General features: G+C 40.4%; 1 protein-coding gene across 1 annotated transcript in view; it reads left to right on the forward strand.

The window, feature by feature from the left end:
- Positions 1–22,704, forward strand: part of LOC126278854 (WD repeat-containing protein on Y chromosome) — a 395,714-nt gene that overhangs the window by 102,545 nt on the left and 270,465 nt on the right. Inside the window, exons 7-8 of the mRNA XM_049979130.1 lie at positions 5,094–5,301; positions 5,512–5,717. Coding sequence (XP_049835087.1) covers positions 5,094–5,301; positions 5,512–5,717 — 414 coding nt within the window. The remainder of the gene's footprint in view (positions 1–5,093; positions 5,302–5,511; positions 5,718–22,704) is intronic.

The raw sequence follows: 22,704 nt of genomic DNA on the forward strand, positions 1-22,704 counted from the left end.
CTCTGCAATAGACCTAATTGTGAAACCTGTCCCATACATCCTCCTACCACCACCTACTCCAGTCTGGTCCCATCAAAGGCAGGGCTGCCTGTGAAACCAGTCATGTGATTTACAAGCTAAGCTGCAACCATTGTGCTGCAGTCATGTAGGCATGACAACCAGCAAGCTGTCTGTCTGCATGATTGACCACTGACAAACTGTGGCCAAAAAACAAATGGACTGCCCTGTTGTTGAACATGCAACCAAAAATGCCATTCCTCATCTCAATGACTGCTTCACAGTCTGTGCCATATGGATCCTTCCCACCCACACCAGCTTTTCTGAACTGTACAGGTGGAAACTTTCCCTGCAATACATAGCACATTCCCATAACCCTCCTGGCCTCATCCTTCGTTAGTCACTGTCCTCACCCATCCAGCTCCCTCCCTGTACCCATTCCAGCACTACACAGCCATCATTTCACCGCCACACCTAGTCTTTTAATTTCTTTTTATTTCTCTGCTTTCCGCTAGTTTACCCCTCCCACCTCCGCACATTCTCTCCTGCCCTCCGTCTAAACTACAACGCTTCAATGTCCGTGACTCCCTCCCTGCCCTAGGCTCCTCTTTACCCCCACCCATCCCATTAGTGTGTATGTGTGTGTGTGTGTGTGTGTGTGTGTGTGTGTGTGTGTGTTTGTATGTGTATCTACTGCTGACAAAGGCCTTAGTGGCCGAAAGCTATAATTCTGTGAATCTTTTTGTTGTGCCTATAGCGACTCATCATCTCCGCTGTATGGTGAGGAGCAACTTCCCTTCTTTGGAATTGTTAAAATTAGAAAAATGTAAATTTGCAATGAAACAATTAAAATTTCTTGGCCATTGCATAAGTGAAAAAGGGATTTTGCCTGGTGGAGAAAAGATTGAGATAGAGGCCATTGTAAAATTCCCCAAACCTAAGAATAAGAATGATTTGAAGTCATAATTTAGTTTAGTGAACTTTTATCATAAATAAGTGAAAACACTGACACTTAATGCATCATGTTTAAATAACCTGTTAAGAAAAAATGCAGTGTGGGATTGGTCTGATGAATGTCAATTAGCTTTTGAGGAAATTAAGAAAGAGTTGATAGAAAGTGAAATCCTTTATAGGCCTGATTTAGCATTACCATTTTGCTTGATGACTGACAGTTGTGATTATGAAACTTCCTGGCAGAATAAAACTGTATGCCAGACCAAGACTTGAACTCGGGACCTTTGCCTTTTGCAGGCAAGTGCTCTACCAACTGAGCTAACCAAGCACGACTCACACCCTGTCCTCACAGCTTTACTTCTACTGGTACCTCGTCTCCTACCTTCCAAACTTAACAGAAGCTCTCTTGCAAACCTTGCAGAACTAGCACTCCTGAAAGAAGGGATATTGTGGAGACATGACTTAGCCACAGCCTGAGGGATGTTTCCAGAATGAGATATTCACTCTGCAGCAGAGTGTGCACTGATATGAAACTTCCTGGCAGATTAAAACTGTATGCTGGACTGAGACTCGATCTCAGGACCTTTGCCTTTCGCGGGTAATTGCTCTAACTCATTCTGGAGTTGTGATTATGGTTTGGGGGTACATTTGTTCCAAGAAAAGGAAATCAATGGGGAAATAGAACATCATTCTATAGAGTTTGCAAGTAGAACCTTACAAAAACATGAGAGAGGTTATATGATTACAAAAAAGGAACTTTTGGCAGTAGTATGGGAATTCAAAAAATTTAAAAATTATTTGCTTGGGCATGAAAACAAAGTATATACAGATCATAAAGCATTTACTTACAAACAGGAATGTAAATTGTATTGTGAGAGAATTACCAGGTTGTCTATGTTCTTACAGCAGTTTAGATATACATTTAATAAAAGGAAACGAAAATGTAATTGCTGATGTCCTGTCAAAAATGCCTGTGGAAAATGTAAATGATATTGAAAATAATAGTCAAGGAAATAATTTCAAAATTATGTACTTTAAAGATGTGAAAAATGATAATGAAATTAGGAAAATCTATAATTAATTGAGAAGATACAAAATGGTGATGATTATTGGAAGCTTGTTGAAAGTTATTTGGGGGAGAAAGGTCATAAGAAGGTACAATGTACTACCTAGTCTTCAAAGGCATTTTGTATTATAGACATAACCCAGATAGTGATGTATGGAAAGTTTGCTGGCCAGATTCTTACATCAATACTTCGATAGTATGAAAGTTTTGGACACTGTTGTGCATTGAAACGTATTCAAAAAATCCAAGAATGTATATATTTTTAACATGTCTAGGGGGGCTAGTACTTTACTTACCAGTTGTGATCAATGTCAAACAACAAAAATTAGTAACAAAACCAACAAGGATCTTACAGAAAATGTGATACCTTATAAACAGTTGGATTTACTGGGAATAGATTTGAATGGCCAACTTTCGAGAGCTAAAGGAGGGTTTCAGTATATTTTTGTTATTGTAGATTTATTTTCAAAATATGTAAAATTTTATACTTTAAAGAAAGCAACTAGCAAGAAAACAGCAACAAAATTTGTGAAAGACTACTTTATTAATGTGGGTACACCAAAAGCAATTTTATCAGACAGTGGGAATAAGTTTACTTCAAAGTTTCGGAAGGAATTTGTATAAGAATATATTATCAGACATGTTCTGATTTCATCTTATTCATCAAAATGTAGCTCGACTGAGCATTATATGAGGGAAATTGGAACATTCTGTAGAACTTACTGTCATAAAGAACATACTAAGTGGTTAAATTATATTAATGATTTTAAAGATATTATGAACAGCCTACAACATACTACCACAGGATACTCTCCTTACAAGATCATGTTTGATCAAAAGCCACTATACTTAGTTAAATAACTTGTGGCAGAACTGCCAGCAAATATTAATATCTTTGCTTTTTTGTACTTTAAGGCCACGTAGAATAGTGTCAATGAATCTTTGCCAGATCTGGGCGGCATTATTCAATCAATAAGGTATAAACAAATATTCATATAGTCCAAATGGGGTGATGATAGCGGTTTTAGGGATATCTTCTGGGTGCATCGGAATCTGATGGCATGCCTTTTTGCAGTCTAACACAGAGAAAAAATTGGCACCAAACATGGATTGTCAACAATCGTGGAGGTGTGGGACAGGGTAGTTTTCAAGTATTGTTCTGACATTCAAACGCCTATAGTATCCACAGAGTTGAAAGGAATTGTCCTTTTTGGGAACTACATGTATTGGGGAAGACCACGCACTGTCCAAGAGATGGACTATACCCAAGCGTAAAAGTTCATTAATACATTCTTTGGCCGCAGTAAGTTTTTTTTGCATTAAGGCATCGGGGGCGAGAATGGACAGGCGGTCTCTCAGTCGTGTTAAGCCTGTGACAGACGCCCATAGTAATGGCCTTGATCTTGTGAATAGGTGTGGCCAAAATATGTGGAGGGATGCAGGAAGGAGCGACGTTATCATCGGTGTGCGGTAATGGTAGTTCAGTGAAAGCTGCAGTGTTGTCCATGGAGCTCCGCTGTGCAACAGCCTGCGGGGTTCTATTGACTACGGTGTTAAAGGCTGAAGGAATCATTGCGCGCACATGTGCGGCGTCACCTGTAACAGCTGTTGCCTCTGTGTTTTGACGAAAGGCGGACGGTAAAACGCAGGGTGGGGCGTTTCTGGGTGGGTTGCCATCTTCGCTGTCCAGGTCATGGCAGGCGCTGCTGTGGGTGTGTATAACTAGCAGTGTGGTAAGCAGGTCCCGTGTAGTTTTGTGCGTGTTATTACTTTTAATCTTGATCTCCTCTCTAAACCAGCGCAATTCATCAGTCAGGACATCACAACGTTGAAGTAGCTTTGCATTGTCTTCGGACAGTTGGTCGATATCAAGGTGTTGTGTAATTAAGTTCACTACGGCAGCTTTCACCTCCTCAGATAGAATAGAAACTGTCTGTTTGTCTTGTTGACAGGACATATTTGAGCTGCAATCTGTCGGTGTGGATGGGGAAAATCTTGCCGCAAATTTTTGTTTAAAATCCACTGAGCAGAGGCACGTGTAATTAAGTCCGAAGAAAAGTTATGAGCAGTTAAGAAGTCCAATCCTAATACTGGCTCATCGATTTCTACTACCAAAAATGTCCATTCATAATTATGTGTATCATCGAAGTAAATGTGAAGTTTCATTACACCATAAACCTTTAATGAGGAATTGTTGGCTGCTCTGATTTGGTGAGGTGAATGCATGATTGTAGAAGTGACCATTGAACATGGAATGATGCTCACACTGGCACCAGTGTCCACTAAAAACCATTTCTGATAAGCTATATCCTGGATATACAAACGTCTGAGAGAATAATTCGGAAGTACTATCCTGTGATCTGTTAGGCGACTTGATGTCACAGTGTGGACCAGTGCGCCTGTAGCGGCCTGCCGTGCGTGTTTGGGTGCATTGCACAGGGTGAGCGACAATTCCTCGCTGTACTATCATAAATGGAGTGATACCAGCAGAGAGGATAAACTTGCTGATCCTGTGTTGTTACCAGGTGAAGGACGTCACTTGAAGCTGTGGTATGGGATGGTGAGGGACTGTGTAATCTGGTGCTCAGCCAGTGTACTCTGTCTGTTGTTTTCGAAAGATCAGCCTCTGCCATGCAGGGGAGGCATAATATCATGGGGGGCACACATAGATAACTTTCTTCTGTTGATTATCTTATACGCCGCGGTGGCCAGCAATAATTTTGCTTGTAGAGGTTCCTGATCATGTACATCGATGAGATGCTGTGTGGCCAAAATTGGAACTAATTTTTCGCAGTGCAGTTGAATTCTGCATTAACAAATTAGTATATCTATCATTTTTTACTGCCATATGATAATTACAGCCCACACTGGGTCCCTATGAGTAACTGTTCTTTAATTATAACCATCTGGTATGTTTTGATCTGTTCTAGGTTATTACGTTTAATGTTGTTCTTTTCTTTTAAAATGTGTTAAAACATTCAAATTAATTGATAACTAATATACTGATGGTTATATCACTGAAATGTCTTGAGTACTTGTATTGTTCTAGAATATATTTCTTTTTCAAAACTTTCAGAGTGAACTTGAAGGAATGAGAATTATTGAGCACTACTCCATTCATACCAACAGTGTGATGCAACTGGGATTCTATGCCAGTCTAAAACATTATGTTTCCTGTTCTGCCTGTCCTAAAAATTCCCTGTACCTCTGTGATATTTTGGGAACGAAGACACACTATAGCTTTGATTTGGATGCAGGTGTTTCATGCTTTAATTTTTCAGAAGGTACATAATTACTTGTTACTTTACTTTAATTGTGTCACAAAACGCTTTATAAAATACTTGCCAGTAATTAATAGTTATTCATATATTTTGAATCCAATGTATTTAAATAGTTGATAGATTTTTATTGGTTACTAAATTGAATATATGTTCTAACTTGAAGAAAAAAAAGAATATTTTACTGCTATAAAACTTTATTTTCATTTTTTATAGAAACTCATTTGATTGTTACTGGTGGGCGAGATTGTATCATCCGTGTGTGGAATGTATTTGTGCAGGCCAAACCAAAGTACAGCTTTTTTGGCCACAAAACAGCAATTGTCAGTATTGAACTCCAAGATTCTGGTCAAAAAATATTTTCTCTTTCTAAAGATAAAACTATAAAAGTGTGGGATTTAACTTTACAGTCATGCATTCAGGTATGTGTCTCATTTTCATTAATGATGCTGTTGTGTTGTTAAGCATAAAATCGAACTATATTATGCATGTGCTATCCAACAAGAGAGGGGGAAATGTTAAAAAAGTAATCGTTTTGACCCGTTATTACAAGAATTGTTAAAGATGAGTATTGTAACCTCTACATAATTCACAGTAAAACTTACCATCTTTACTAACATGTTAAAATTTTTCCCTCTTGTTTTGCTAATCTTTTTTTTTTACAAGTGATCTATGTGAAATATAATCATTATACTGTATATGTAATTCTGTAATATTAATACAAGTGTGTGCTAAAAATGTGTTGCTCTAACAGTTTTTCAATAAAACAGGTCATTTGTCACAAAAATGAAGTTTTCTGAAACGTGACAAACAGTGAAAATTCAACAGTATTGTAGTCATTAATATCTTATGTACTGTCCAGATCAAACCTTTTGCCCTCCTAGGTTGCATTTTTAATTTTAATTCAGCTGTTGCTATTTACTAAATGTCAAAATCCACAAGACATTTTCATTTATTCTAGACAATATTTACACAAGTCTCTTCAGAGCCTTTTTTTTAATATTTCTATCATAAACTGTGACAAGAGCATTGTTTACTCCAAAACTGAGAATGCTATATCCAGTAAATACATTTTCAAAGTCATGACCAAATAACATTGTTGGGAGACTCACTATTATTTGCAGTTTATCCTAGCTGATATTCTTCAGCAGATCTGGGTTTGCAAATACTATAAACTGGATTTTGTTACCTTCAAAACACCATTATGCAAACTGTTTTGTGATTAAATTATCTGTGAGTAAATAAGATGCTGACTGATAGAGCCCTTGTGAAAGAACCTAAAATGTAGCAATAGAAAGTCCAAGATGAAATTACAACAATATTATGAAAAGGATAGAAAGCTATTCACAATATAGAGCAGATAATGAGCTGCAGACAGGTACAAACAGAAGACTGGTATGCATTTTAGCTTTCAACCAAAGGCTTTCTTCCTAAGTACAGAATGAACACACATTCACAAAAGCACAACTCACACACACAAGACCACTATCTTTGGTCATTGCAACTGGACTTCAACTGCACCACATGGGATAAGCAATGAGGTTTGGGTGGTGGGGTAATAAGGTTGCTGAGGCAGTGAGGGGGAAAGACAGTAGTGTAGGGGAGTGTGGAGGTGCACTGCTGCTTGTGGGACTTGTACAGTTCAGAAAAACTGGTGTTCATAGAAAGGATCCAGATGATACAGGCTGTGAAGCAGTCATTGAAGTGAAGGACATCAAGTTGGCCAGCATGCACAGCAAGTAGGTGGTACAGCAGTCTCTTGGCCAGTCATGTAACACACAACTTGTTAGTTGTCATAGCTATGTAGAAAGTGGCACATTGGTTACATCTTAGTATGTAGATTGCATGGCTGCTTTCTCGGGTAGTGCTGCATTTGATGAAGACGGAGATGCCTTTGGCTGTTGGTGGGAGGACATATGGGACATGTCTTGTGTGTAAGTCTGTTACAGGAATATGAACCATGAGGCAAGGGGTTGGCAGCAGGGCTGGAGCAGGAATGGACAAGGATACTGTGTAGGACCAGTGGCTACTGGAATACCACTGTGGGAAGGATAGTGAGTAGGATACTCTTCACTTCAAGGCATGGTAAGAAGTAGTCAAAACTCTAGTAGAGTATATGATTGGGTTGCTCCAGTCCTGGGTGTTGTGAGCCACAATAGGACTGCTCCTTTGTGGTTGGATGATGGTTTATGTGCAATGTGGTAAGTGACTGGAGAGACAAGGCATGAGATAGCTCCTTCTGTACAAGGTTGGGATAGGTATTTCTGTCTGTGGAATCTTCAGTGAGACTTCTGGTATATTTAGAGATCATCACTACAGATAAGATGACCATGAGTGGCTAGCCTGTGTGAAAGGGACTCCTTGGTATGGAATGGGCAAAGGCTGTGGAAGTAGAAGTAGTGCTAGTGGTCAATACATTGATATGGACAGAGAGCTTGATGTAGCCATCACTGAGATGAAGGTCAACATTGAGGAAGGTGGATTTTTGGGTAGAGGAGCAACAGGTGAAGAGAATGAGGAAGAAGGTATTGAGATTGTGGATAGGGTGTCCTCATCCTCTGGCCATAGCACAAAGATGTCATTAGTGAATCTGAACCTGTGTAGTGGTTAGAGATTCTGGTTGGTTAGGAAGGATTCCTCTAGATAGCCTATGAATAGGTCAGCATAGGATGGTACCATGTGGGTGCTCATTGCTGTACCTAGGGTTTGTTTGTAGGTGATGCTTTCCAGGCTTAAGCAGTTGTGGGTGAGGTTGCAGTTGGCCTGGTGACCAGGAAGGAAGTTGTAGGCTTAGAGCCAGTCAGGCATTAGGAAAGATGGTGTCTAATAGCAGCAAGGTCATGGACATTGGGGATGCTAATATGGAGGTAGGTGGCATTGACAGTAATGAGCAGGGCACTTAGTGGCAAAGGAACATGAACTGTGGAGAGTTAGTGGAGAAAATGGTTGGTGTGAATACTAACAAAGAGATAGAGGGGATGGCCAGTACTTACCTCAGCTCAGTACAGCTGATAGATTCACAAAACGGAACAGAAAATTTACATTCCTAGCTTTCGGAACTTTGTCCCTTCATCAGGGAGGAGTGAGGGGAAAAAAGGGAAGAAGGGAAAGTGGATTCAGTTACCCACAACCCAGGTTATGAAGCATAAGGGAAAGGTAAACAGGGAGGGTAGCAAGGATGGAGGCATGGTTGTCAGAGGGAAGCTCTGTTAAGTACTGTGCCAGCTTCAAACCAAAGAGGATGCATACCGAAGTAAAGAGGTAAATAGTATAAAGATAAACACAACTATGTAGGATGTAAAGATGCATGAATGGCTAAAGTGGAGAGGGAAAAAGGAGAAGACTGAAGAGTTAATGGGAGTGAGGTTGGTTAATGTAGGTTCAGTCCAGGGGGATGGCGGGATGAAAGGATGTGTTGGAGTGCAAGTTCCCATCTCCACAGTTCTGAGAGACTGGTATTGGGTGGGAGAAGCCAAATGGCACATACACTGTAGCAGGTTCCCAGGTCTCTAGAATTATGCTGGATGGCATGCTCTGCTACTGGGTATTGGACATCTCCTATGTGGACAGTTCATCTGTGCCCGTTCATGGGCTCAGCCAGTTTAGTTGTCGTCATACTGATGTAAAAGGCTGTGCAGTGCAGGCTTGTCAGCTGATAAATGACATTATTGTTTCAAATGTGGCCCTGCCTTGAATTGTGTATGTTTTACCAGTAGCAGGACTAGAATAGATGGTTGTGGGGGGGATGCATAGGGCAGGTTTTGCAGCAGGTTCGGTTACAGGGGTAGGAACTGCTGGGTAGAGAAGGTGGTCTGGGAATATTGTAGGGTTTAAAAAGGATGTTATGTAGGTTAGGGGGGGGGTGATGAAAGTCAACTTTGGGTGGTGTGGGGAGAATATTGTCAAGGGATGATCTCATTTCAGGGCTTGACTTGAGAAAGTCATATCCCTGGTGGAGAAATTTGTTGATGTATTCACAACCAGGATAATATTGGGTAACAAGGGGGATGCTTCTGTGTGGTCTGGGGGTAGGAACATTGTTGTTGGACAGGGATGAATGTACTGCTCAGGAGATCTGTTTGTGGACAAGGTCTGCAGGATAGTTGCAGGAGAGGAAAATGCTGGTCAGGTTATTGGTGTAATTGTTGAGGGATTCGTCACTGGAGCAGATATGTTTGCCACGAATACCTAGCCTGTAGGGAAGGGAGCATTTGATGTGGAATGTATGGCAGCTATCAAAGTGAAGGTACTGTTGCTTGTTTGTGGGTTCGATGTGGACAGAGGTGTGGATGTGAGCTTCATCAGGGAGGTCAACATCCAGGAAAGTGGCTTTGGTTTTGGAGAAGGAGCAGGTGAAATTCAGATTCGAAAAGGAGTTGAGGTTATGGAGGAAATTAAGGAGTGTTTCTTCACCATGAGACCAGACCACAAAGATGTCATCTATAAACCTATAGCGGGCCAGGGGAAGAAGCTGTTGGGTCTTCAGGAAAGCCTCCTCCATGCAGCCCATGAGGAGGTTGGCATACGACGGAGCCATCCAGGTTCCCATGGATGTTCCCCTGATTTGTTTGTAGGTCTGGCCTTCAAAAGTGAAGTAATTATGGGTGAGGATGAAGTTGGTAAGTATGATAAGGAACGAGGTTTTTGGAAGATCTTTGGGTGGGCGTTGGGAGAGGTAGTGTTCAAGGGCAGAGAGACCATGGGTATGTGGGTTGTTTGTGAAAAGGGATGTAGCATCTATGGTGACATAAAAGGTTTCAGGTGGGAGGGGAGTGGGAATGGATTTAAGGCATTCTAGGAAGTGGTTTGTGTCTTTGATGTAGGATGGGAATCTGCAGGTGATAGGTTGGAGGTGTTAGTCTACCAGATCTGTGATACATTCTGTTGGGGCTTTGAAGCTTGCCACAATTGGATGGCCAGGATGGTTCTCTTTGTGAATTTTGGGTAATAGGTAGAAGGTAGAGATATGTGACTCAGGTGGAGTGAGTAGGTCTATGGAAGATGTTGTGAGGCCTTGTGAGGAACCTTGGATTTTTAGGATTTTCTGCAGCTCAGTCTGGATGGAGGGAATGGGATCCTGGGTAACAGCTTTGTAAGTTGAGGTGTCAGAGAGTTGACACAGTCCTTCTGCCACATACTCCACACAGTCAAGTAACACAGTTGTGGAGCCTTTATCCTCTGGGAGGATAACAATAGAGTGGTCTGGTTTCCCTTCATTGCATGTGTTACTGTTTTATGCGTTTGGGTGCTGATGACCATGCTGTTTAGTGCCCAAAAACCTCAAACCCCCCACACACACTTTAGGCCAAAACCCAGCAGAAAAGCCAGTAGCTGAGCAGTTTTTGATGGCACAATTTTGTGAGTCTGTAGCCCAGGAAACTAATTTATTTTGCAGCTTCAGAACACTCTGAGATACTGGCAATAACAAAGCAGAAAAGAATGGTTGTGAAGAACACTGGTTTCCTGTGACAGCAGATTAGCTGAAGGCTCACTTTGCACTTTCTGTACTTATATTTCAACTTAAAAAGAAAACATTCTTTTCAAGATTATTCCTTGAAGAGGAAAAGAATTTGGACTCCTAGTTTTGATATAATTGTCCCTCTCAGAAGTTACAAAGCCATTTTAAAGTAATGTTAGACAATTTTTCACTCATCTTATTAACAGATTTGGAGAATATATAAACCTGGAAAAAATATTTGTATTGATTAAAGTGTGATGAAGTTTATGGATAGACTGTTGTATGTGCAATACTATTCTTCAAAGAGAGCAAGATTTGGTTTGATAAAGAATATTCATCAGACAATGGTTACTGTTATAATTTCAAAATTTATTGAGGTCTTGAGAGGAAAAATTCTGTGAAAATTCATGTAAGTGAGAAACTGGTTTTAGACTTGCTTGAAACTTTCCTAGTTAAATGGAAAATGATATACATGGATAAATGGTATACTTTTACATTGTTTCTAAAACTGTCAAAGTGGAACATCGAAGCTGTTGGAAATGTAAAGCCAGACAGGAATAATATTCTTATCAAATTCAAGAAGGCAGTGCTAAAAGAGGTGTACTTACTTTTGAATCAGCAAATAAATTTTTAGCAGTCAAATGGACTGACATGGAGGGGGGGGGGGGGGGGATTGCATATCCTGTCAACCATTCATGACAAACCAGGCTGTGATGTACAGAGAAAGAATGCAAGCTAAAACCAAAGTGTGTCACTGATTGCAGTAAAGGAATGAGTGGTATTGATGCCCATGAGCAACATTTAGCATCATATCCACTGATGAGAAGATGTGCAGATGGATATAAAAAGATATGTGTTTGTATGATAGACATACAAACTCACAATTCAAGTTTAATACATCATATGCTAAGCACAGGTTCACTGATTTTCATCCCAGCATGGCTGAGCTGATTTTGAAAAATATTGGACTTCTAGATTACAGTTCTCAGTGACAGACAAGTCAAAGACACTGAAAAATGCATATCTATGCACACTGGATCAAACAAGGTGTCTACTGTTTCAAATGTTCTGTAAGAACAGACACAACATATACATCAATAAGATGATGACAACCAACAATCCTTCCTTTCAGTGCAATGCACACCATACCAAAGGAGTTAGGAATCTGTGAGTAAGGGGTTCGTGGGTAGCGGTGCTGTGCCAGTAGAGTGTAACAGGCAGGGAATTTGGGCAAAAAGGGAAACATGCTCAGATGGATGAGGTGGTTAAGTCAACCACTTGGATTAAATGGGAAATCTGGGTTCAAGTCCTTGTCACAAATTTTCATCTGTTACCATTGAAAGACTTTGGTGTCCAAATGTGACTAACACCAATGAAACTTTTCAAAAATGTTAAATACAATTCAGTAAGCAATCATTGACATATTTAGCCTCTGGGATGATTCCATTACACTGGACCACCTCAAAAGATGTTAGACTAACACAATATTGTAATTATGGATAAAATTAAGAGGCATCAAGGCTACAAAACAAAACCCATGAATTTTTAATATTGAAAGTCTGCCTGCTTACTTTAAGACATCTTAAATTACCTCATAGAGTAATGGTTCTTCAAAACAAGGCAAATTGAAATATGTAGGAATCCACAGTAAGAGAGACAGAATGAATTATTACACCTAGATCAAAGTAACATAGTCATTTCAGTTGGAAAAACTGCACACCACGTAAGAAGGAGTCAATACTCAGAGAAGGATGAAATAACAATATGTGGGAAAATGACAAATCAGTATTCCTTAGGATCACCAGATTCACACAAAATATAAATAAAAGCAAATACAATAATATTATCTTATGGAAAGATGTGTTAAAAATTCTGTTTTGATTGGTCAGTGCCAGCAGATAACTGTGCAAAATTTAGTTTTTGGGGTAACACACTGGCCTAATATTTTTCCCTGAAAGGAAACTCAGCATACAATATCCTACAAATCTATTACAGTAATTATTAATAATCTGTCCCCTATGGAGTAAAGGAGTTTTGCTATCTAGGAAGTAAAATAACTGATGATGGTCGAAGTAGAGAGGATATAAAATGTAGACTGGCAATGGCAAAGAAAGCGTTTCTGAAGAAGAGAAATTTGTTAACATCGAATATAGATTTAAGTGTCAGGAAGTCATTTCTGAAAATATTTGTTTGGAGTGTAGCCATGTATGGAAGTGAAACATGGACGATAACTAGTTTGGACAAGAAGAGAATAGAAGCTTTCGAAATGTGGTGCTACAGAAGAATACTGAAGATAAGGTGGATAGATCACGTAACTAATGAGGAGGTATTGAATAGGATTGGGGAGAAGAGAAGTTTGTGGCACAACTTGACTAGAAGAAGGGATCGGTTGGTAGGACATGTTTTGAGGCATCAAGGGATCACAAATTTAGCATTGGAGGGCAGTGTGGAGGGTAAAAATCGTAGAGGGAGACCGAGAGATGAGTACACTAAGCAGATTCAGAAGGATGTAGGTTGCAGTAGGTACTGGGAGATGAAACAGCTTGCACAGGATAGAGTAGCATGGAGAGCTGCATCAAACCAGTCTCAGGACTGAAGACCACAACAACAACAACAATGGAGAGAAAAGTAACTGACAAGCTAAACATGAAACAGCGTTGTTGGATTATTGGTAGGAAATGAGGATCAACTTCAACCTTATTTTTTGTTTCTGGGTAGCATGGTTAAAAAAAATTATCTTGTCAGATGTTCTTATTATACACAATTATTGAATTATGTGTCACCATCATATGGAATAGAATAAGCTTGTTACTGGAGGCTTCAATTGATGTTATGCCTATTATAAAACCTGTCTGATACATCAAGAAAGTACCAAATATAAAGTTATAGGCATGGAGAAACACAGAGGCAACACTCTAGAAAGGGCAAATAAAATATGAGTTTCCACAACAACATCAAAAACTTCACATACAGGAAGGGAAAGAATGTATTGAATCATTAATCAGTTCACAAAATACAAATAGGATTGTGTCCAAAATGCAGTTTGGTGTGATAAAAGTGCACAAAGTATATAAACAAGATTCCAGTTATGATGTATGTCAAAGTGGATGGTGTGCCAGGGAATGGTGTTAAGTGTGTGAGTCACAACACGTAATCGTGGCCCCTTTGTGGCTGCATGAGTGGGAGAATGATTTATGTCACAAGACCTTAGTTCTGCAGAAGGAGAAGCAGGAAAAGGGATAAGTACTAGTGCTGACAAAGGGTGGGGGTAGAGGGAAGGGAGAGAGAGAGAGAGAGAGAGAGAGAGAGAGAGAGAGAGAGAGAGAGAGAGAGAGAGAGAGAGAGACATGTGATTATGGGGGGAGGGGGAGGGTTGGGGGACAAAAGAGACATGTGATGATGGGGGGAGGGGGAGGGTTGGGGGACAAAGGGGGCTGTGGCCCAGCAGTTGGGGGCAGCTGTGAGGCTCATAACTCATGGCTGTTGGTAATGACAGGAGTTTGACCACTGAATCAATTTTCAATATTGTTTAAGGAAGCAGAAACATTGTGCTCTAATTTTGATTGGTTTACCTAATTAAGAACTGATATTATTAATTTTTGGACAAGCTAGATACAAGGTAGTTTTGGTTGTACTGTCAGTCAGTCTCTGTGCAGCTGTGTATTGCAAGTGACAGATTTAATTACTTGAGTCATATTACATGCGGAGGTGTTTGTGAGAACAGTAGCTACTCTGCAAATTGCACATAAAGGCTGTTCATCAATGACAGGAACAAGGAGGGTTGACACCCTGGCATTATGCACCAATGAGGGGACACCTGGAGACTGATAAAAAAGGGCGAGGTACAAAGGCTATGAGGCATCATCAGTGATCCACTGTGGTTCAACTGCAACTATTGCTCGTCAGAAACCAAGAGAAGAGTCACTTTGATGAGAGAGGTGAAATTACTGGGGCATAAAAGGTGAACTGTAGCAAAGGTCTGGAAAAATTACATCAACCAGCAAAATTTACTGCCTTCCTCATGGAGAACTAGGTTGTATTGTACCAACTTGAAGTTCACTTATGTACAGACAATGAGTGTCACTTGCCCAACGGCAAGAAATAATGAGTAATCAGTGGCAAAAGCAAATTCTGTAATAAACTATGAGTTACTTCACAGGTAATAAAACAATATAATGTTCTCAAATAGCAGCAGGTTAAGGAATATTGTGCAAAAAAGCACTACATTTAACTTGAAAATTAGGTTGCGCACCATAGGCAACTCAAAACTTCCTGTAAACATGTTCACAGCTGCTACAGTTGTAACAAAACAATGCATAGTGTTTAAAAGAATGCTCATTGTCTCTGGCAAATTTTATGAATCACCTGAGCAGTGTAACCATTATTACCAGGAATTATTTGAAAATTCTCAGTATAATGACTCATATAATATCATAAACAAGCAGTGTAGGCAAACTGAAGTATAGATTAAACTTAATGCATTCTTTCAAAAGAACCACCAAAATAAACAAAGGAACATCATTATCAACAAATGAGCGGTGACAGCATGTCCTAAGCCCAGTCTCTACAGGAAAAATAGTGTAAAACATCAAAATCCTACAACAAAGCTGCATAATGTAAATTGCCTGATATCACCAAATGACAAAGACTTATACAATTGATAAGAAATGGTAACTTTCAGCATCTAAAAATCTTCAGAAATACTTAAAATCTCCACAAAATATCAATAGATGTGCATCTGGACATACCTCCTTATAAAGCCATTAAAATTTGCAACCTTTTAAACCTCATATAGTATGGGGTCCAGCCAAATAAGCTCACAGACCCACAAAAGTTCACGCAACCAGGTTCTTAACCTTATCAGTTTTAGATACTATAAAAAAACCTACACATTTCCATTCACTGACATAGAAAACTCACAGTAGCATAATATAGTGAGTAAGAGTAGAATGAAACAGATACAGGACAACAATTGTGTTGACTTACCACAGATACAAAATACAGGACAATAGTCATGTCAACTTGCTACTGATAAAGAATTAGTATTTCTCCCTCATTATTCTTGGTACATTTTTACTTCATCAATGTACAGTCTGAGTATGCCTAGCTGTCTCATTATTAATGGTTTCTGCCTGTCATAATGTACCGTGTAATATTTGATTAACCTTTGCTTGCCCTCTGGGGGATAACAGCCAAATGTTATTGTATCATCACTTAACAATTTGCAGGGTACAGCAGATCAATTTTCCTTGCATCATTCATTACAGTTCATATTACATCATTTAATATATTGTAGCTTCATGCATTAATTAGTTTAAGAAGCTACTAGTTACTGATAGAAGTCAGAAAGAAAAAGGATAACTAAAACATACACTATTGGAAGTGGGGTTAGAGAAAAATTAATCCTTACATTTTGCAATTGGGTAGCAAAGCAGCAGTGTAGCAATTTCAAAGTCAGCAGATGCTAGTTGCATTTTGACATCTATACAGACATCTGCAGACCAACAGCTACCTAATTCCTTTAGCTCTCTGATAAACACAACAGCAAATCTAAAACTGTATGGTCTGTGGCTTTTCATTCAAAATCTAGATGTGGAAGATATATCTGTATTTGGTCCTGAAACAAAAACACACTCTCATCAAAATTCAAAGGGTTTAGTGCACTAATGATTTCGGGAAACCTTGCAAATGTGGTAAGAAGTGACAGGAGTTTATTCAGCCCATAAGGTGCTCAATCATATAGGGCAACGAGTAGGTAACGTCTCTCATCAGGGGGTATGGAATTGATGCTCACAGGAAACATGAAAGAAAATAGGATAGATCATGGCACATAACCAAAAAGGAAGAAAATACCATTGATGGTTTGGGGATTCTGTGATTGACAAACACATTTTGGTAGCTGTGAATCTCTGAAGATTAACAGAAAACTCCACCCTGGAGCCATATTAGCATATACAATTGAAAAACATACATGTAAACTTCTCCTCATCAGTTAACAACCAAACACAACATATTTCAGCGACAGTGGAGCTTGAAACCAGGATAAGCAACTGCAGTTTACAGTTCCAATGGAAGCATGCATCTAAATTACACAGGCATTTACTATACTCACAAAATTTGAAGTTCAAGAAATTTTACTGAGTAAATGCATCTCCTACCTAAAATTTATCTATGTACTATGTGCTTCTGGTATTGAGGACACGGTGGCTTGTGGTACAAAATCCGTACTCTACAAAGGTTAAACAGTACAGTACCTCTCCATTTAAAACCATAATTTCCTAATCTGAGAGTCCCTATCCACTCTCAATGTTCTTCACTGAGCAAATAGCTACCATGCTTTAGGACATAGCAATACTTACAGCAGACTCCTCACTTCACAATGTGCACAACACCAGGGGCCGTGGTAGCTGCAGGCAACTGAGCGCCGTTTGCACACATTGTCTACATAATCTGTGGCATGGGCAGTAAGGGTGACAGATAGAATAATGATGGAAATGAGCATTCTGATTGAGCCTAGGACCCTCATAGGGATGGCAGCAGGAGGCTGTGTGGTGGTAAATGATTGGTGGTGCCTCTGGGTGTCATGGTGGCAGGTGGGCCATGCTACTGGTTGGCTACAGTCACAGTGGCACACTGTGTGAGCGGCTCAGCCTGCAGGCCAGACTTCAGTCTCATATGGGGCCAGTGACACTCTCAGGGAGGGTGGGCAAGCAGTGTGGTGTCAAACAGTATGGTGGTGGCAGATGGATGGCACCAGTGACCAACATGATTGGACAACATGCAGCTGCTGGGAACTGTCTTTGGGTGGTGGGCACAGTAGGAGAGCCACGCTGACTATACACAGCACCCATGCACTTGACTCATCCCAAACAAGTGGTTGTGAGGCTGCAGAAACAGTACTGACTCATTGTGGCTTTTTCACATAATGGCACCTGACTCAGCGTTAGTACACAGCAGCAGCAAAGCTGCACTGGCTTCAACCATCAATTCAGGGTGAAACATCTGTAGCGTGTAGATGCAATGCATAGCATGGCTCAGTGAACTTGTTGACGGACAGCCCACACTACAGTAGGCAGCAAGGTGGCAATGCAGCTAAACATGCATTAGACTTCATCCCGGGCACAGGTACATGTCAACACAGTGTGTTGGTGTTGAGGCTGGCACGACCGGGCAGCTAGGGTCACAGCGGACTGCAGCAAAAGCTTTCTGTAACCAGCCACAGTAACAGAAGTGAATCAAACATGGCTGCTTTATGGGCCAAATGGTGCGTTCTAATCACAGTTCTGTCAAGTAAGTACAGATCATTCCTTGTGTGAGGGCAGACTGCATCAGGGATGGGAGAGGAACAGATTGTGAGTGGCAGAATGGAGGCAGGTTTGAAATGAAATCAGAGGATTAAAAGAATCTTATGGTATATTCTGAATAAAGGCAGGGGATTAAAAGAAACTAATGGTATAACCTGAAACTTATGGAGTACCTGAAGGCTCATCCAGATTGGACTGTAGGGCAGCCACCAATCTGATTGTTTGGAAAATATGGAAACAGGAAAGGAGAGTGAAATACGCTTGCTTCATGTCTGAACTAACTGGTGGCTGGTTGGAGAGAGCAGAGATGGAAGCAGATGCTATGAGGTCATCTGCTCTGTCTGAAAGATAGAAAGAAACCAAGAGTATCTGCTCTGTCTGGAAACTGGATCACAAGAGATTGACTTCACTGTCCTCCACCTTCCAGAATGTGACCAGTAGCAACCTCTTTCTCATGCCTTCATGTTGACTAGCTGGTGGCTTGGGCACCTAAAGGGCATTCAGCAGAGGGCTGAATGTCAACCCTGTCAGTAGCTTTTAGTGAAAAGAACCATTTTTGTCCTGAAAGTACAAGCCAGTTGGTCATATAGAAACTACAAGAACTCATGCTATATTTCAAACCTGAAGCTTGGTTGCAGGTGCTTGTATGAAATAAATTTTTAAGGCTCAGTAAATTACACCTGAAAACCCAAGCTGGCTAGGCATCCTGTACACTATTACCTGTAACCTACCCTCCTATGTATAAGACACCAACCATGTCCTCCATGACTCTCCACAGTTTGTGCTCCTTTACCATCCAGCACACTGCTCAACATTGTCAATACCACCTCACTCTACACTAACATTCCCAATGCCCATGGCATTGCTGCTATTGAGCAATAACTTTCCCAATGTCCAACTGATACTAAACCTACAACCTCCTTCCTGGTCACCATGACCAACTATGTCATCACCCACAATTATTTCTCCTTTGAAGGCATCACCTATGAAAAAATCTGTTGTACAATAATGGGTGCCAACATGGCACCATCCTACACCAAACTATTCATGGACTATCTACAGAAATCCTGCCTGACCACCCAGAATCCCAAACCCTTCACTTGGATCAGATTCATTGATGAAATCCTTGTGATCTGGACTGAGGCTGATGGTGAGGACACTATCCACTTTCCTCCAGAATGTCAACACCTGCTTGCTCATTTGCTTTACCTGGTCCTCTTAAGCCCAACAAACCACCTTATTCAATTCTGATCTCCATCTCAATGATGACTACATCAGCAGCTATGCCTGAAACAAACCTACCAACCACTAGTAATGCCTCTGCTTTGACAGCTGCATCTCATTCCATACAGCCTAGCCACTCATGGTTATCATATCTGTAATGATGAACAGTCCCTCTAAAAATATACTAAGAGTCTCACTGAGACCTTCACAGATGGAAATTACCCTCCCAACCAATCTTGTATAGGAACAGATCTCCCATGCCTTGTCTCTTGAGTAAATGCAGGATTGCAACAACAGAATCACATTTTCTGCTAGTGTTTTGAGTACTTCTCATTGTGCCATGAAATGAGGAATATACCAGCCACTATGCTTCTTGTATCTCCCAGAGTGCTATTCTGATGCCCACTGAACCTGTGTAATATCCTTGTCCATCCCACCTCCACACCATCCCTTGCCTCAAGGCTCATATCCCTTTAATAGGCCTAGGTACAACACTTGTACCATACATCCTCCCACCACTGGTCACAGGCATCTCATACCCCATCAAATGCAGGGCTTCCTGTGAAAGCGGCCAAGTGATCTACAAACTAAACTGTAACTACCATGCTCCTTTCTACATATGCATAACAACTAACAAAGTGTCTGTTCACAAGAGTAGCAACAACCAAACTATGACCAAGAGACAGATGGACCACCCAATTGATGAACATGCTGCCCAACACAATGCCCTTCACTTCAGTTTTTGGTTTACAACTTACACTACCTGGATTATTCCTACCAACACCAACTTATGTGAATTGCACAGGTGGGGAGTCTGCCTGCAAAATGTCCTATGTTCCCCTAAGCCCCTGATCTCAGCCTTCCTAGTCCCAGTCCTCCACCTACCTATCCCTTTCCTAGCTCCCATTTCAGTACTACACAGCCTTCTATTCCACAAATGTGCCCTCTAGTCTTATACTGTTTCTCTATTTCCCTCTTTTCTCAATCTCCTCCCTCCCTCCTCTCTCCAAACAACCCAATTGCATCTAGCAGCCCTACCCTGTCCCAAAAATTTCGCACTAATTAAATCACAGGGCCCTGGGTTCGATACCTGGCTGGTTCATGAATTTTCTTCACTTGAGGCTAGGAGTGCGTGTTGTCTTTATCATTGTTTCATCGTCATTGATGCACAAGTTGCTGAAATGGTGAAAAATGCTTTGCACCAGGTGGCTGAACACCTTGGAAGGGGTCTTCTGGCCAAAAGTGACACATGCATATTTCAAAAGTGCAACCAATATTTAGAGAAACACTTCTTAGCTAGGAATTTACTTACATTTAAAAATGTCTCCTAGCCCATCACAATGCACATGTACATTGTAATTCAGTCAGTTTATCTATCTGTAACACACATTTGACCAGAGCTAATTTCTTCTCTGCAGTAAGCTGATGCCACTATGAAATTGTGTTTTCTGAAGGTGGACATCACACACAGTTGCAATGGGAGGCTACATTCTGTACTTATTTTGGGTTTAGTGGACATTACACAGTCATAGGTGTTCTGTTGTTAGTATACTCATATTGCCTTGGAGAACACTGCAAGAACTGGTCAAGTCACACTTAAGCTTTATTCCTCACAATCAGTTACTGACTATTTGTTGACAATACATAATAGTTGTTATACCATTACAATGTATTTATGGTAACAACAAAGTGTTCTTTATTTGGAGTCATGTTGTGTGTGTGTCCAAGTGATTAATACTTACACTGTTTGCTGTAGATTAACTGAATGTCTATTGAATTACTTCCTGACTTATGGATATTTTTTATTATTTACTTACTGTAACTTAATATCCTTGTGTCATCTATGACATAATAGTTCCTGGAAAGTAATTTGTAACTGGAAAGGATCCTGAAGCACATGCTGCAATAAGCTACTCAAAATTTTAAATTTTTATTTTTCAAGTGTATCATTAAATTCACACAATGTACACAGCCTTATTGCTACAGTTAATATGGAAAATAATGTCATGTCAGAATTCCAACTTGAATAACTACCATCTCCAGAAGGACTACTGATACTGTTTTTGTTAACAATTATTTCACTCGATTATTAAATGTTGAAACATAAAAAACTCTAGTGATTTTATCAGCCGTATTCAGTCTTTACAGCTGCAAATTAACGACTTGCTGGTCAGCCTGGACGTGGTTTCTCTCTTCACCAAGGTGCCTCTTGTAGATTCATTACACCTGATCGGTAATATGTTTGATGCAGATATTAAACGTTGTTTGGGCATACTCTCTCTTCTACATATTTTACATTCAACAATGAATTTTATGAACAATCTGACGGTGTCGCCATGGGGAGTCTTTTGTCTCACTATGGAAACTGAAAAAGATGGTTGTTTGCCATTTTTAGATGTTCTGGTATGGTGCAAGAATGATGGCACACTTGGTCATTCGGTGCATAGTAAACCGACCCATACAGATTTGTATCTGCAAGCTACCAGTTACCACCATCCAGCACAAACAATGGGTGTCCTTAAAACTTTAATCCACCGTGCCCATACTATTTCTGTCGTCAACAGTCTTCAAGCGGAACTGAACCACCTGCAAAAAGTATTCCTGATGAATGGCTTTTCAACTAAGCAAGTGAACAGAGCTATGCAGTCCTACAAATGACGCAACAAGGAAGAAGAAGAGGTCTTCAGGTCAACAGCTTATCTCTACCTTTTATTGGGAACATCTTGTCACAGATAGGTAGAATATCGAGGAAGCATCAAATTAGAGTCATCTTTCACCCTCCTCCTAAAATATCATCACTGGTGGGATCTGTTAAGGATGACCTGGGCCTACATAAATCAGGTGTCTGCAATATTCCATGTGATTGTGGCAAGTCATATATAGGGCAGACAACAAGAACGGTGCAGGAATGTATTGTGGAACACCAGCGGCATACTCGCCTTCTCCAACCCACCAAGTCCACAATCGCTGAACATTGCATTTCTACTGGCCACTCTATGAATTACAATGATACAAAAATTGTGGCTCAAACATCAAATTTCTGGAATTCAATTATAAATGAATCCATAGAAATAAAATTGTCAGATGGCGAGACTCTTATCAATCAAGATAGTGGTTACCAGTTAAATTCCGCTTGGAATCCCATTGTAGAGAAACTTCGTAGTCAATGTAGTTATCGGTATAAAGATGAAGACTGATCTGATATTGAAATGCCAAGTTTTTACCACAGAGGGCGCCAGGCGCAGTGCATGCAGTTGAGAAGGCACATGCTAAGCAGTACATGTGCAGTGCATGTGCAGAGCAGCCCCCTTTGGTTTTAAATAGCAGAGCTCAGTGTGTGTTTGCCAGTACTTCTACAGCTGTACTCACCTGAAGATGGCCAAAAGACTTTGTGCCGAAATATCGTGGCAATATGTTACTGAC

Source organism: Schistocerca gregaria, chromosome 6 (assembly GCF_023897955.1).
Source record: "Schistocerca gregaria isolate iqSchGreg1 chromosome 6, iqSchGreg1.2, whole genome shotgun sequence".
Classification (NCBI taxonomy): domain Eukaryota; kingdom Metazoa; phylum Arthropoda; class Insecta; order Orthoptera; family Acrididae; genus Schistocerca; species Schistocerca gregaria.